Here is a 14,426-nt window from a genome sequence, read left to right as displayed (position 1 = left end):
ACAGGGCCTTAGCGACTTGCTTCTATGAACTGCCGGGAGCAGCATGTATGACATGTAACCCTACCAGGGCAACTCAAACCCGCTGGTGCAGGAAATTAGGGACGGGCGGAGGCTGAGGGATGAAACGCCCCGTGGTGGCTCCCGGCGCTTCCGGGCTCTAGGAGGGCGGGATCCCGGGGCTGAGCTGCGCTAACACAAGCCCGAGGCCGCCTCCCCTTTGTCCAGCGCCACCGGAGCCTCTTCAGCGACCTGCGCGCCCGGCTCCCCGCAGCAGCCGCCGCCCGATTCCGCACCGGTCCCGCAGCACCGCCCCTGGGTCAGTCCCGGCCTGGCGCCCTCTGTCCGGGGCCGCCTGCGTGTGGGGCGGGTCCTGCCGCGCTCGCTGCCTCGGGCGCGGTAGAAACCCCGAGCCGGGGGCGGGCGGGGAGCGGGGCTGCGACTTGGGTTTAGTTTCCAGCCTGGGGCTCAGGGCCGCTCGGTTCTGGCGGGCGGGAGGAGGCGCTGGGAGCCGGAGTCCGCCCCGGGCATCGGCCCCACGGTTGGGTCAAGCAGCCGAGGGCGGGGGGGTCTCGCTGGTGTCCGGTGAGTTTGTGTCTCTTGCAGTGACGCTGCTCCGGGCGCTGAGAGCCAGGAACCGAACTGTAAACCCGGTGTGTGATGGAAACACCGCAAGCCCGGGGGTGCAGCACCCTGTGCTCCTGCTGGGATGGGCGGGAGTGGAGGGGCAGGTCTGTCTGGGGGGGACAGGGGAGGAGTCAGGCTCCTAAGAGACCAGACACCTCAACCTTGAATCCACAACTCACAATAGGTGTCTCAGGTCCTTTCCCTGCCTTGAGAAGGTGGCTCAGCCTGTGGTTTCCTCCTCCCGGTAAGACCAGGTGGAGGAGGAACCCTGTGATGCTGTGCACCTTGCCATGGGTTTTGCAGTGTCAGCCAAGGACCCTCCCCTGGTTCCCTTGCCGGTGGGGTAGGACAGAGCTGGTGGGTGTGGTACACGCAGCACAGGTTGCTGGTACTTGGGATTTATTAAATCCGTTGCGCATACAGGGGTCCGGCCTTGGCTGCTGACTCTTGTGGGAGAGGCTCCGGCGATGGGAGGTGCCTGGCTCTGCCATTTACTGAGCCACTAAAACAGCGGACTTGTCTCTAAATGAATCCCTGCAGCCATGGAGTGAAGGAGACAATAACGCTTGCAGAGTACATACCACTGTTATGTTAATAAACTCTGTATAGTAGCATAAACTATGCTATTCTAGACTGAGCCTAAGGCAATGTCTTGGTCCAATAAAAGCTATTACCTCCTCCATCTTGTGTCTCTAATAAGTCTATAAAACAGACAGTACAAACTCATTGGAAGATTAGACCATGGGCATGAATTACATTTTAATTGAAATGTTGGGATTAGTTTTTTCTGACTCATTGCTTGTTTTATGCACATTCTGGGCCCCTCACTCCCCCCCCCTTTTTACAAATAGAGCTAACTGTATATCTAAAGATATGTGACATTGTGATCACCAGATAGTCTTATGTATTATTTCAATGTAAAACAAGCTTTTTTATTTTTGAGGTGTCTGTATGTGGGGGGGGGGGAGGGAGCCACTTATGGATATATACACTTTAGGCCCTAATCCTGCAACAAGCCCTGCATAAAGCCCCACTAACTGCCTTATGGAGCTCTATGAGACTACAGAGGTCCACACATGCAGACTTATTGCAGGATTGGAGTCTTAGTTTTTAAGATAACAATATACCAGCAGTCCTCGACTTTACAACATTCGAGTTACGACGAACAGCACCTATGACACTTCTACATTGACACCCCGACTTGACTTATGATTATAGGTTTTGAGTTTACGCTGCTCGGTCCCGCAATGGAGTAGATTGCAGTTACGATGTTACGACATGTGATGCAAAAAGGAACCAATTGTGTCACAGGTCCTAGGATTGCCTGTATCTACAAAAACATTACAGCTTGTTAAATGCTGCTTTTGCCTTTGCTCCCATTATGCTCCCACACAAGGGGAGATAGATATGCATACACAATTTTTTAAACTTGAGAGATGAATTTTAAAAACTCAAACTATTCACAGTATTCAGAGAGTGCAGAATAGTTTTTTGACATTCATTCATTCATTCAAAAAAAAAAAGATTTAAAGTGTTTATTATTTGTTTCCAGCAACATTGTAATATCTTCGGCAATTTCCAGTCATTAAAAAGGGGTGATCCCTACTCTGTGAAGGTTATAACAAAATTAAAAAGTTGCAATTGTTTGTGTCTTGTTAACAAAAGGTTTTAATAACACAATGTCATTTTGTTCCCTTGCTCTTTTTTGTGTGAGAAATAGATGATTTCCAGCTACCCTTAACCCTTACCTAGTGAAGTTATGGGTCCTGTGCCAAACCTTAAAACAAATAAGTAATCAATTAGCTGGCTTGTAGGTGTCACATATGAAGTAGGCCCTCAGGAAAGATTTAAATATGGGGACTGAAGTTGCTTTGCAGACTAGTTCAAGAAGGGTGTTTCATGCATGGGAGAAGTGCCAACATGGAGAGAAGATATTTGGTAGAAGAGGTTCTTTAATCTAGCAGACAGAAACATGACAAGATCCTATAGCTGGAAGTTGAAGCTTGACAAAATCAAATGGAAAGTAAAGTGCAAATTTTGAACAGGCAGGATAATTAATCATTGGAATAATCTACCAAAAGACTTGATGGCTTCTCAATCACTTCACACTTTTAAATTAAGATTGGCTGTATTTCCAAAAGATATGCTGTAGTTGGAAAACTTTGCAATTTGTGTGAGTTTGTCCCACTTGTTATCTGAAGGCTCTTATATAAACTCAGATTTTGAGAGAGAGAGAGAGAGAGAGAACACATGATCCTTAAACTTATTTGATGCTTTGCTATATCCTGAGGTGGTGTAAAACCAGTAGTTCCACTGACTTCAGTGGAGTTATGGTGCTTTATACCAGCTGAGAACCTGGCACATTAAATACTCATTACATTTTAAATCTGTATCTTATGTGATCTTTTCTTTGTGTTTTGTCTTATAGGTTCTGAACCATGGATAATCTCAGTAAAGCAAACACCACCTTTGCACTCAACCTATTCAAAAAGCTGAGTGAAAATGCCAATACACAGAACTTATTCTTTTCTCCTTTGAGTATCTCCTCTGCTTTGTCCATGGTTTTTTTGGGTGCAAAAGGTAACACTGCAGCCCAGATGGCAAAGGTATGTCTGGATAAACTTGAGCTACTTAAGACAATCTTGGTCTAGAAGCTGAACCACAGATCTCTATTGTATGTTCTGTACCTATGGAAAACTCCCATTATCATCCTTGTGTGCCTGAGAGTAGGATTTTGGTGGCACCATACAGCTGAGGTGCCTTGAAAAAGAGAGAGCTGTCTAGCTGCCTCAAGAGTTAGAAAAGAACTTCTTCAATTACATTCTCTGGGATTAATATCAGATTATACTAGTCACCTAAATATGTCTTAATAACATAGCCAGGAGCATTTTCTTAAAATCAGGCCCCCTTTAAGGTGTCAAGTTGGGCAACCAAAAAAATCACTAGTCACTTTTGAAAATGTAGGCCTAGTTCATTAAACTCTTAATGCCAACTCCTGTTCCAGTGAGCACTCAGAACTTCTAGAGTGAAAGAGGGCCCAGGGAAGAAGAGTTGGGTGCCAAGTATGGATCCCTGAGGTCCCACTGAAAGGTCAAGCAAAGACCTAAGAGGAGACCCAGGAGACAGAGTCACAAATGCGAAGGGAGAACAAGATTTAGAAAAGGAGAGTGATCAATAGTGGCAAAATTGGCAGGAGTCAGGGAAGATGAGGATGGAGTTGAGGCCCTGAGATCTGTCTGCAAAGAAGGACTTCTGTGTTGCAGTTACATACCCGTTTAGGTTCTCTTAGCTTGTGGGTTTTTAGTGTAGTCTGCTCGGTTTCCTGGGGTGAGAATTACAAATTTCAAAACTAGATTTATAGCTGTCCACTTAGAGCCTTGTACAATATTTGGCTTAGGGGAGGAGAAGAGTTGTCTAAACTTGCAGCTTCAACAGTAAAATAGGGTGGAGTTGAAACCGATTCCTTATAATCTGTAAGGACTTTTAGAATTGGGATGTATATGTCTTTTGTTTAGAATGATTAACTACCATACTAGCAGACGTTGCTAAAAATTACATGTACTAGTGGGTGCGAATATTCTCTTGTTGTGTGTCAGTAAAATCTCTTGCTCAAAATATCAACCAGTACAACAGCTCTGCAATTGTTATGAAATTCATATTATGGCATTTTTTAGCAGTTATTACTTGGAAGCAAACCCAACATTTGGGAGGTAGTATTTTTGTAAAAATTCAATCTTTTTAGTGTCACTTTAACTCAAACCGAGGATGAATTTTAAGCTTTGATACTAGGGTTATTTATTTAAACTACAATTTTTATTTAAACATTGAGACAAATTCTGCTGCTGCATTGTTGTAAAACTGGAGTAATGATTAGATTTCAATGGAATTGTATCAGATTTACACCTATGTAAATGAAAGCAAAGTTTGGCTTGATCTTGATTTTCAAAATGTTGACCTACGAGATGTGACATCAGTCAATTTAGCCCAGAGACTTACCATGGGTCTCCCGCAGAGTTATCTCAGACTGCATTTGGCTGAATTGGGCCTGTTGGTTCCTATGGGGACAGTGCCTTCGATAAGCTGCCAGTCTCCCCTGTTGGCTGTTTGGCCTTTTGTGAAGCCTCTGGGGTCTTGGGCTTGGGTTTTTGTCACTTGGGGCATTTGCCTGCCCACATGCATTGAAGCACTGTAGAGCTAAAGTTTTCCCTTAGAAAGGGCTTTTTAGGGTGTCTTACTTCACTATTGTGTTTCATACTAGAAGAGCCATTCTTGACCTCTGTTAAATAAATCTTGCTCATATTAAAGCAATGACTAATGTACTGGAGCACTAGGTCATTCCATAACATTTCTTCATTTCACTAACGTTTAAGCTGAAATAGGATCCAGATCTGTTCTTGAATGTATTCCCAAGAGAACCTATGCTAACTATTGTACTATCAGGTGCTTCATCTTAGTGAAGAAGAAGAAGAAGAAGAAAAAGAATGGGAAATGGAACAATGCAAACATAAAATGATGCAACAAAAATCCATTATGGAAGGCAAAATGGAGACCCTGTTGCAAAGGCAGCAGCATCCTATGGTAGTGCTTGAATTGAAGGCATAGTTCCAAAACATTGCTGGAAGCTTTGGGGAAAGGACTGTTGAAAGGGATACCGTCAACATAAGTCATACCTTGTCTGAATTTTTTTTTTAACCTCTTAGTGTTGCAAGTAACAGTTAAGATTAGGGGAAAATAAGGGATATTTCCCCCAGTTTGTATACTTATGCATTTGACAGCACTTTGTTTTTCACTGTTTCTTCCATAGAGACATTTTCCCTGTTTGTCAGGCTCTTTCGCGCAATGAAACAAATTAAAAGAAAGTAACGATAAACCTACAAAAATCGACATGGGAAGATAGAGACAACTATAGGACCGGAAGCTACTTTAAATTCATGTTTTGAAACTGAGTAGATTTCAAGTTGATGGTTTTCCTTTAAAGTCTCCAGAACTGTTCATTTTATGTGCCCTAAAGCTAGAATGGAGTGAAGTGTCTCTTCAAAACAGCTATGTTTATTTCCATGGTAAAATGTTTTATCATGAAATTTCCCTCTTCTAATCAGCACAATGAGCTCCAAATGTGTTGTGTAATGGGAAATCCTTTCCCTTTTAGGGCTGCCTTGGGTGTTCAGGCTGCAGCTTTCATCTCTAAGCTGCTGAAAGGCATTGTACTAACCTGTCCCAAAGCACATGTTTCAGCACATGTGGGTCATGCTGAGTGTATTCCTTTCTCTTTCTATAGGTGCTTTCTCTGGACGAAGTTGAAGAGATTCATAATGGATACCAGTCACTTATTTCTGAAATTAACAAACCAGGCACTAATTATGTGCTTAGGATTGCCAACCGGCTCTATGGGGAAAAGACGTTTAAATTTCTTGCAGTAAGTCAAACGTTGAGTTTGTTTTTGTGTTATAACACATTTGCTACGTTTCCACTTTTGAGTGCAAATCAAGGGATTGGCTTTAATCTACAGGCACTATGTAGTTCAGGATCTGACTAACCAAAGCAAGTCTCCTTGTAAAATCCAAACATTTGTGTGCTCAGCTGATTGTTTGACAGTCGCTAGCTCTGAACTCTAGAGAACTGGAGCGGAGTGCTGTCAATGGAAGGTCCAACAAACCCCAACTCTTCAGCATTCCATTAATCACTCAGGCATTCTTGGCCAGGAGCTAAGATTTTAAGAATTTCCTTCAAATGGTGGGCAGGGAGGAGCATAGGCATTATTGTGTGACTTTTTTTGGGGGGGGGTCTTCCCTCCCCTTAAATTGGACAATGCATTCAAAGGACACAGCAAGGGGCACATATATTTTTTTTTAAATCAGACAGAAGAGCGATTAGAAATTCTCCAAAGACTTAGCTGAGAGTAACGGGTACTGGGGTATATATTTCCCTTTTAAAATGTATCCAAAAAGTGTACCCCTGATTTTAACCTTACTCTTTCAGACCCCCTTCTTTCATCTCAGAAAATTAAGAGGTAACTGAAAGTCTCACTTGAGTTCTAGACTCAAAAAAACAAACTTACATTTTCAGTAAGGCAATCAACCTTACCCTCCGCAATCTACAGTTATTTTATTACTAAAAGGGATTGCCAGTATATATTGGCTCAGATCCAGAGATCCTCTTCTCAATTAAAGTTAAAACCACTCTGATTAAATATTTAAACTTGGCATCTTTGGCATTTAGTCCATAAAATAGAAGACTTCAAAATACAAATTGGAAAGAGAGAGAGCATGATTTTGACCTAACCACATAATTACTGACCTATTGACATTTGCACAGTAGACGTTTCATAAGGCTGAAGAGCAGGTTATTATGGTCCACACATACTATACAAAAAAGATATAGAAATAACCCCCCTGAGATTTCAGTTCTAAACTAGATCAGGTTTGGGTTACTCTGGGAGGGTTACAAAAAACGTTATCTAGAGACCGATTTACTTGTACTTTCAAATTGATTGCATCACTCTCATCATGCAGTCTTGTTGTTGATCTGTCAGTAAGCTGGCTGCTCGGACTAAGAATGTAATAATAGAAAATAAAATGTTCAGTTTGAAAAGAAGTGACAACAAGTTGGTGTTAAGACTGACTCTTTCTGAAGGGATGGAGGAAGAAAAGGTAGATTCTATGTTTGAGTCTTCTACAACTGCACACCAGAAAAATATATTGTTAAGACATCTTCCTTTGTTTGTCCTAGACATTTATAGACTCCTGCCAGAAATTCTATCATGCAGAGCTAAAACAACTTGACTTCTCTAGAGCTGCAGAAGATTCCAGAAAATACATAAATTCCTGGGTAGAAGAAAAAACTGAAGGTAAGTAGCTTGCAGAGTTCCACAGTGTCTCTCTAAACAGCTAAAGCCTGCTTAAAAAGCATATGGCCATAGGAGAGATACAATAAGAGAAGGAGAAGAAAAACAGAACTGAATCCTTCAGATTAAGATGTAGTTCTTGTATTGTGCAGATGTTAAAGGATACTGTAGTTCAGTGGTCCCCAACCTTTTCCGTGGGGCGGGCGCCGGATGACTAGCCGCCAAGGACCGTGGCCGCCAGACAAGCAGCTGCCGAAATGCCACCGAGAAGCGGCAACATCAAGAGGCGTTGCCGCCGAAATGCCGCCGTGAAGCAGCGTCATCAAGAAGCGTCGCTGCCGAAATGCCGCCAAAATTCGGTGGCAGCGCTTCTTGACGTTGCCGCTTCTCGGTGGCATTTCGGCGTCTGCTTGTCCGGCGGCCAGTAGGTGGGTGCACCTGGATGCCTCTAACTTCTGCACAATACAAGAATTTTGGGCACCGCGTAGAGGACCCCTGCTGTAGTTAATAACACAACTAGGTAGATAGGTGTCTATCAGCTAAAAACTATGCTTCCTTTAATGTGTCCTAAAGGTAAAATCCAGAATCTGTTGGCTCAGGGTGTTGTTGATTCAATGACCAGACTAGTCTTGGTGAACGCCATCTACTTCAAAGGCAACTGGGCAACCCAATTCAACAAGGATTGCACAGTGGAAAGGCAATTTAAAATTAACAAGGTATGAAGTAGGAAAATGTCACTCATTTTTCACTACACTTTCACCCAAAGAAAAGAAGAAATGCTTTTAATCAGGATTGCCCTAAGTACATTTTACCACAACCCTCTATTCTTTCCCATCCCATCCCCTCAACACAACCCCTTTGTTTAGTTTATTGTAAACATCTTTGAAACTACATTTTCAAATAAATGCATTAACGTGGCTGTATCCCTTGTTTCCTTCATTCTCTCTCTGTTTTCTGCTATACCTCTCTGTGTATCTTTTCAGCATTGGAGGACAGTAGCCTTGAACATAATTACAGAACTTACAATAGTCAGAATTTTAAAATGTAAGAGAAGAACGTGGATAAATGAGTGTCAGACAGTTTGGGATTCCATACATTGTTCAGTGTTTAGAGAACCTGTAAGTCATTTAACATCCCTGTCCTCGAATCTGTTGCTGTTTTGTGTGCACAACTACCACAGAATTATGGTTACTTACAGAAATTGGTCCCCTTTGCTTCAGTTTTTACCCAATGATAAAATTGGAACATGAAAAATGCTCAACTACTTCATGTGTTATAAGGTTTGATTTGTAAAATGTGTGGTTATTGCTAATTCTCCTCAAAGCAATGTAAATCAGGAGCAAATCTACTGCAGTCTGTGGAGTTAAAACAGCTATACTTAGACTGTAAGCTCTTCGGGACAGGGTCGGTCTTCTTGCTAGCACAGTGGGGTCTTGGTCCATGACTGGGACTCCAAGGGGTATGATAGTATAAAAAATAAGTAAGAAGAATTGGGCCCTTACTGTCTACAAGCAGAAGGGAACACGCATGTGTTCAGATGTTTTTACACATGGAACGCTTCTGTTTACAGCAAACTTTGATCAAAACAAGATCACTTTTGCTTTAAAATGGATTCCACCATTAAATTGATACACAAATTATATCAGGTTTCTTTTTTTTAGCTACTCACATCACAGTGTGCAAATCTCCTCATCTTAAAGTGCATCTACTCTACCCCAAAGCATAATACAGTAATTCTCAATGTGGTGATAGGCCAGCCCTCCTTCTTGGGGAAGCTCATGCATCCTCTTGAGGCTGTCTCCACATACACCTCTACCCCGATATAACGCGACCCGATATAACATGAATTCGGATATAACGCGGTAAAGCAGCGCTCCAGCGGATCAAAGCAAGTTTGATATAATGCAGTTTCACCTATAACGCGATAAGATTTTTTGGCTCCTGAGGACAGCGTTATATCGGGGTAGAGGTGTAGCACAAACAGGGACTGGTGACATGACTCTGAAGAGCATACCAAGAAACTGAATGAAATGTGAGCCACATTGTATATTTACTCATACCTTCCTGGATGGTGAAAGTCATTCAGGAGTGCCTGGAAGTCCTACTATCTCTCGATGCCACCTTTTAGAGAGAGAATTTTATTTCCCAGCCCAACACATGCTATAGTCAGGCAGCCATGATTTGGACAAACTGGAGAAATGGTCTGAGGTAAATAAGGACAAATGCAAAGTACTCCACTTACAAAGGAACAATCAGTTGCACACACACTAAATGGAAAATGACTGCCTAGGAAGGAGTACTGCGGAAAGGGATCTGGGGATCATAGTGGACCACAAGCTAAATATGAGTCAATAGTGTAATGCTGTTGCAAAAAAAGCAAACATCGTTCTGGGATGTATTAGCAGGACTGTTGTAAGCAAGACACGAGAAGTAATTCTTCCACTCTACTCTGCTCTGATTAGGCCTCAGCTGGAGTATTGTGTCCAGTTCTGAGCACCACATTTCAGGAAGGATGTGGACAATTTGTAGAGAGTTCAGTAAAGAGCAACAAAAAATGATTAAAGGTCTAGAAAACAGGACCTATGAGGGAAGATTGAAAAATTGGGTTTGTTTAGTCTGGAAAAGAGAAGACTGAGAGGGGACATGATAACAGTTTTCAAGTATGTAAAAGGTTGTTACAAGGAGGAGGGAGAAAAATTGTTTTTCTTAACCTCTGAGGATAGGACAAGAAGTAGTGGGCTTAAATTGCAGCAAGGGAGGTTTAGGTTGGACATTAGGAAAAACTTGCTAACTGTCAGGGTGGTTAAGCACTGGGATAAATTGCCTAGGGAGATTGTGGAATCTCCATCATTGGAGATTTTTAAGAGCAGGTTAGACAAACACCTGTCAGGAATGGTTTAGATAATTAGTCCTGCCACGAGTGCAGGGGACTAGACTAGATGACCTCTCGAGGTCCCTTCTAGGTTCTTTGATTCTATGATTGGAAAAAATCCAGATACTACCAAGATAAAAGACGGCCTTTTAAATTTACACTGTGAGAGAAATACATATCCCCAATACAGAGGAGGTATTTTTAAAACTGGTTTGTTTTAAGAAAACAGATAGGCATTAGAACCAATCGTATGGTATAAATTCTGTTAATTCAATGGGATTACACACATGCTTAAAACTAAACCCTTGAGTAAGTGTTTGCAGGATCAGGGCCTTAACCAGAAGATTAGTTTAAAAGGACTGTAAATTAATCCACCTGATTACTGAATGGTACAAATACCAACCCTTCCACTATCATGGCTAGAATTTACAAAAACTTATTCTAGTACCTATACGTTTTAGGAAAATAAACCAGTTTTCAAATACTTCCTATGTATTGTAGACATATATTCCTCCGATGCTGTAAATTTAAAGGGAAGTGTTTTAGCTTGGTAGCATGTTATTTTTTTTTTCCAAACAAACATGGACCAATGTTATTTTATTGCCAGATATTCTGAATTTACATCTTGAATTATCATGTTTCACTGTTAGTTAACATTAAAAATTACTCAGGTGGTGCTAATTCCAATACTGACATAGATAGTAAACATCAGCATGAGCCTATGAACCAAGTATACATTTCCACTCATAGAAACGAATATTGGTATTTAGGCACCCAAGCATTAAAAATTAATCCGATTTACATGAAAAGAAAATCAAAGCATATATGTACTTCTGCATTATGTGCAATTCTGCGCAATATTTAAAACGATGCTGTGTTAAATTCTGAGTGAAAAATTCTGCCAACTATAAAAAAAGTACCTTATATTAACAGTCAGCATTTTAGAACTACATAGGCAGAAATAAACCCACGGAAATTTTATGCTTAAGTAAAGCAATGGGCCTGATTCTGTTCTTATTTACACAAGCTTTACACCAATGTAACTTAAATTGATTTCAACAGTTACTCTAGAATCAGGCCCATAATGTTGAAATTCCTCAATGTACTGTGAATTCTTTTTCTACTGCATAAAATATTTCAGCTAAACAGCATTTTGGGGGCACCTTTATATTCTGATTAGAAGCAAACACTGGCCCTGTGTCAAAATATTCAAATCTAGCAATGCATTAGCAAATCTGAGCCAAAACAGAGATGCCGATGCAGATGGAATAAAATCTGCTACCAGAGGAGAACTGGTTGTTTGAAGTATTCCTCTTGTTTAGTCATATATTGATCTTTCCCAGCTTACAACATTTGGGAGGCAATGTGGTTCAATGGACAGAGGGCAGGCCAAAGAGTGAGAAAACCAGGATTCTACACATACAGGAAGTTGTTCAACTTTTCCTAGCATCCCAGTTTTCCCATTCCAGTTCTATGATTCTATGAGTGGAAACCACGGACTTTACTAATTACTGCTTGGGGGTCTAACCTCCTTCCTATTTGTGGATAATGTAATGAAAATGCAAGTGGATACACCGGCTTACCATCTGTATAGTGGACCTCCCCAAATCTGGTCTTCAGACTTTGATAGGTAATAGACAGTACAAGTAGTGTTGATGGATGACCTGCTCTTGTCCATGGATAAGAGACATACATTCACACTCTTGGATCTCTCTGAAGCATTTGATAGAATGGTATTGTCCTGCCTTAGACCTACTGGGGAGTTGGTGCTAATCTTTCATACCAGGCCATTCCCAGAAAGAGCCCTAACTTGTGAAGTTGCTTAGTTCTCCCTTTTCTTCTTCGAGGAGGGGAGGGGGAATCAGTACTATGCTGATTCCCCATTGAATACAGGGTCATATTAAGGTTTTGACCCTAATCTTCAAAGCTGTCTATGAAACTGGCCTGAGCTACTCAAGGACTGTGTTTTCTTCATGACAGGGAATAAAGCTTTTAAAAGAATTCATTACGAACTACAGAATTGTCAGTCACAAAAACTCGAGTGGAAGATGGCAGATGACCCACAACTATGGAATTCACTTTATAAGACATAGGAATGATCACAAATCTCAGTGCTTCCAGAACAAACCGTAAAACTCACTCTTTCATCCCCAGCCTGCTTACGCTGACTAGTCATTGGTGAACTAAAGAACTGTCAGAAATGGAGTTCAGATAAGCATGCAGGAATCCAGATGCTAACTGAGCTTTTAGGCTCCTCTCTGATATCAACCGTGAACACTCCCAACAGCCGTTCCAGCATACTAATAGCCACTCTCTTTTTCTACTAATAGCCACTCTCTTTAAACTACTCACAGGATCACTGTTTGTTTTTGCTGCCTGCTCCTTTCCTAAGATCTGGCAAGAACCTTAAGAAAATCTGGCTTTGTGCCCCTGTCCACTCAACCCCTCGTTTTCTGTATTAACAGGCAATAGCAGCGGTGGCCATATTTGCCATGTAACATTCAGAGGTTTGAAATCTCCTGCCTACTAGTGTGAAACTATTTAGGCTCAGAGGTCCAGTGTTTTAACAATTGTGTTGATAGGAAGCTACACAGTAAGCAACTAAAATACCTGTAGTGTTTTCCTCAAAATAAATGTCAAGGGACTGGGCATTACAAATGGGAAAAGCCTGATAGAATTTTGGTTCATTCCCTGTCACCCCAAAGGGCAATGGTAGGACCCTTCCCTACAATATTTTCTAGTGCTCTGTCCAGCCTAATTTCAGATGTCCCATGTGATTTGAATCCCAGTTCTTCTAGTTTAGTACCAACATGCTGGCTCTGTAGTACTTGTTGACACTGATACTTTTTTTTTTTTAAAGAATGAGAGCAAACCAGTGCAGATGATGTTCAAGGAAGCTAAATTTAACATTAGCTACGTAGCAGATTTTCAGACCCAAATCCTTGACCTCCCTTATGTTGATAACGAGACAAGTATGATCATCCTGCTTCCTGATGAAATCCAAGATAATTCCACTGGCCTGGAGCAGGTAAGGCATTTGTACTGAATACAAAGCTCAAATCCTGCTAGAGAAGAGCATTTGACAAAATCTCATTTAGATCTGTGAATTCACGTCCTAATCTCCGAACTCACCAGTATTAGCACAGGGTGGGAGAGCTGCGGAGGCGTTACATCTGTCCCCCAAGAGATGGGAATACCATGTGTCACTGTCAAGTAAGCCCAGCTCTCTCTGATGTCCAGAGAAATGTTAAGTTCTGAAAAGAGAGACTTCTTGACCAGGCATTGGGATGAAGTCAGAATGTAGTGAGTGACAGATTGAAGGAGATCCTGGAGAGCTTCCACTGTCACAAAAATCAATTCCTGTTTGATGGATTTCTCCCCCCATATTCCTTTCTAACTGTTGTGGATTGGGCTCTCCCTCACTGTATCTGACCCTCTACCTAACATTTCTTCATATGGGAGTCCTCAAGTGCTCCTCCATTCAAGAGCTACTGATTTCCTTTCTGTGCTATATTGTTACTGGGCTGACAAGGGACAGCGAAATAGTAATGCCTCTCCCACAGTAGCCACCTCTGCCAAGTACACGTCATTACTAGTGACAACATGCAATTGCATGAACTTGACACCATGAAGGATGGTCTTGGGACGGGACCTGCATATAGCACAGCGGAGCTCTGATCCTAACTGGGGGACCTTTTGACTGTATTGAAAAAAGAATAAGAATGTTTCTGACTATCATTTATTTTTGGCTTGTGACTACAGCAATAACATTCATTCCAGACCAGGAGAGGATGCTAATCTCTACTGTGTAAACACACACAGTGGGCATTGTTTCGTTAGTATAAATTCATGGCTTTTCTTCCTCTATAATTTTGTGACCTTTTTTTCTTGTAGCTGGAAAGAGAACTTACCTATGAGAAACTTACAGAGTGGATAAATCCAGAAATGATGGACTATACTAAAGTGGAGGTGTTTTTACCCAAATTTAAGTTGGAGCAAGTTTATGATCTGAAGCCTGTTTTGAAGAGCATGGGAATGGCTGATGCATTTGACAGCGACAAGGTGGATTTATCTGGAATGTCAGCC

General features: G+C 41.7%; 1 protein-coding gene across 1 annotated transcript; it reads left to right on the top strand.

Annotated features, from left to right (window-relative positions):
* Positions 1–435: 435 nt before the first annotated feature.
* LOC112122398 (serpin B6-like) lies at positions 436–14,423 on the top strand (the record flags this gene model as incomplete). Its single annotated transcript, XM_029912934.1, has 7 exons — positions 436–582; positions 3,053–3,230; positions 5,903–6,040; positions 7,354–7,471; positions 8,042–8,184; positions 13,201–13,368; positions 14,235–14,423. Coding segments are annotated over exons 2-7 (924 nt in total), but the record flags the coding sequence as incomplete, so codon positions are not given.
* Positions 14,424–14,426: the final 3 nt, after the last annotated feature.

Source organism: Terrapene carolina, unplaced genomic scaffold (assembly GCF_002925995.2).
Source record: "Terrapene carolina triunguis isolate 2854851 unplaced genomic scaffold, T_m_triunguis-2.0 Scaffold381, whole genome shotgun sequence".
Lineage (NCBI taxonomy): Eukaryota > Metazoa > Chordata > Testudines > Emydidae > Terrapene > Terrapene triunguis.
This window is presented reverse-complemented; position numbering and strand designations above follow the sequence as displayed.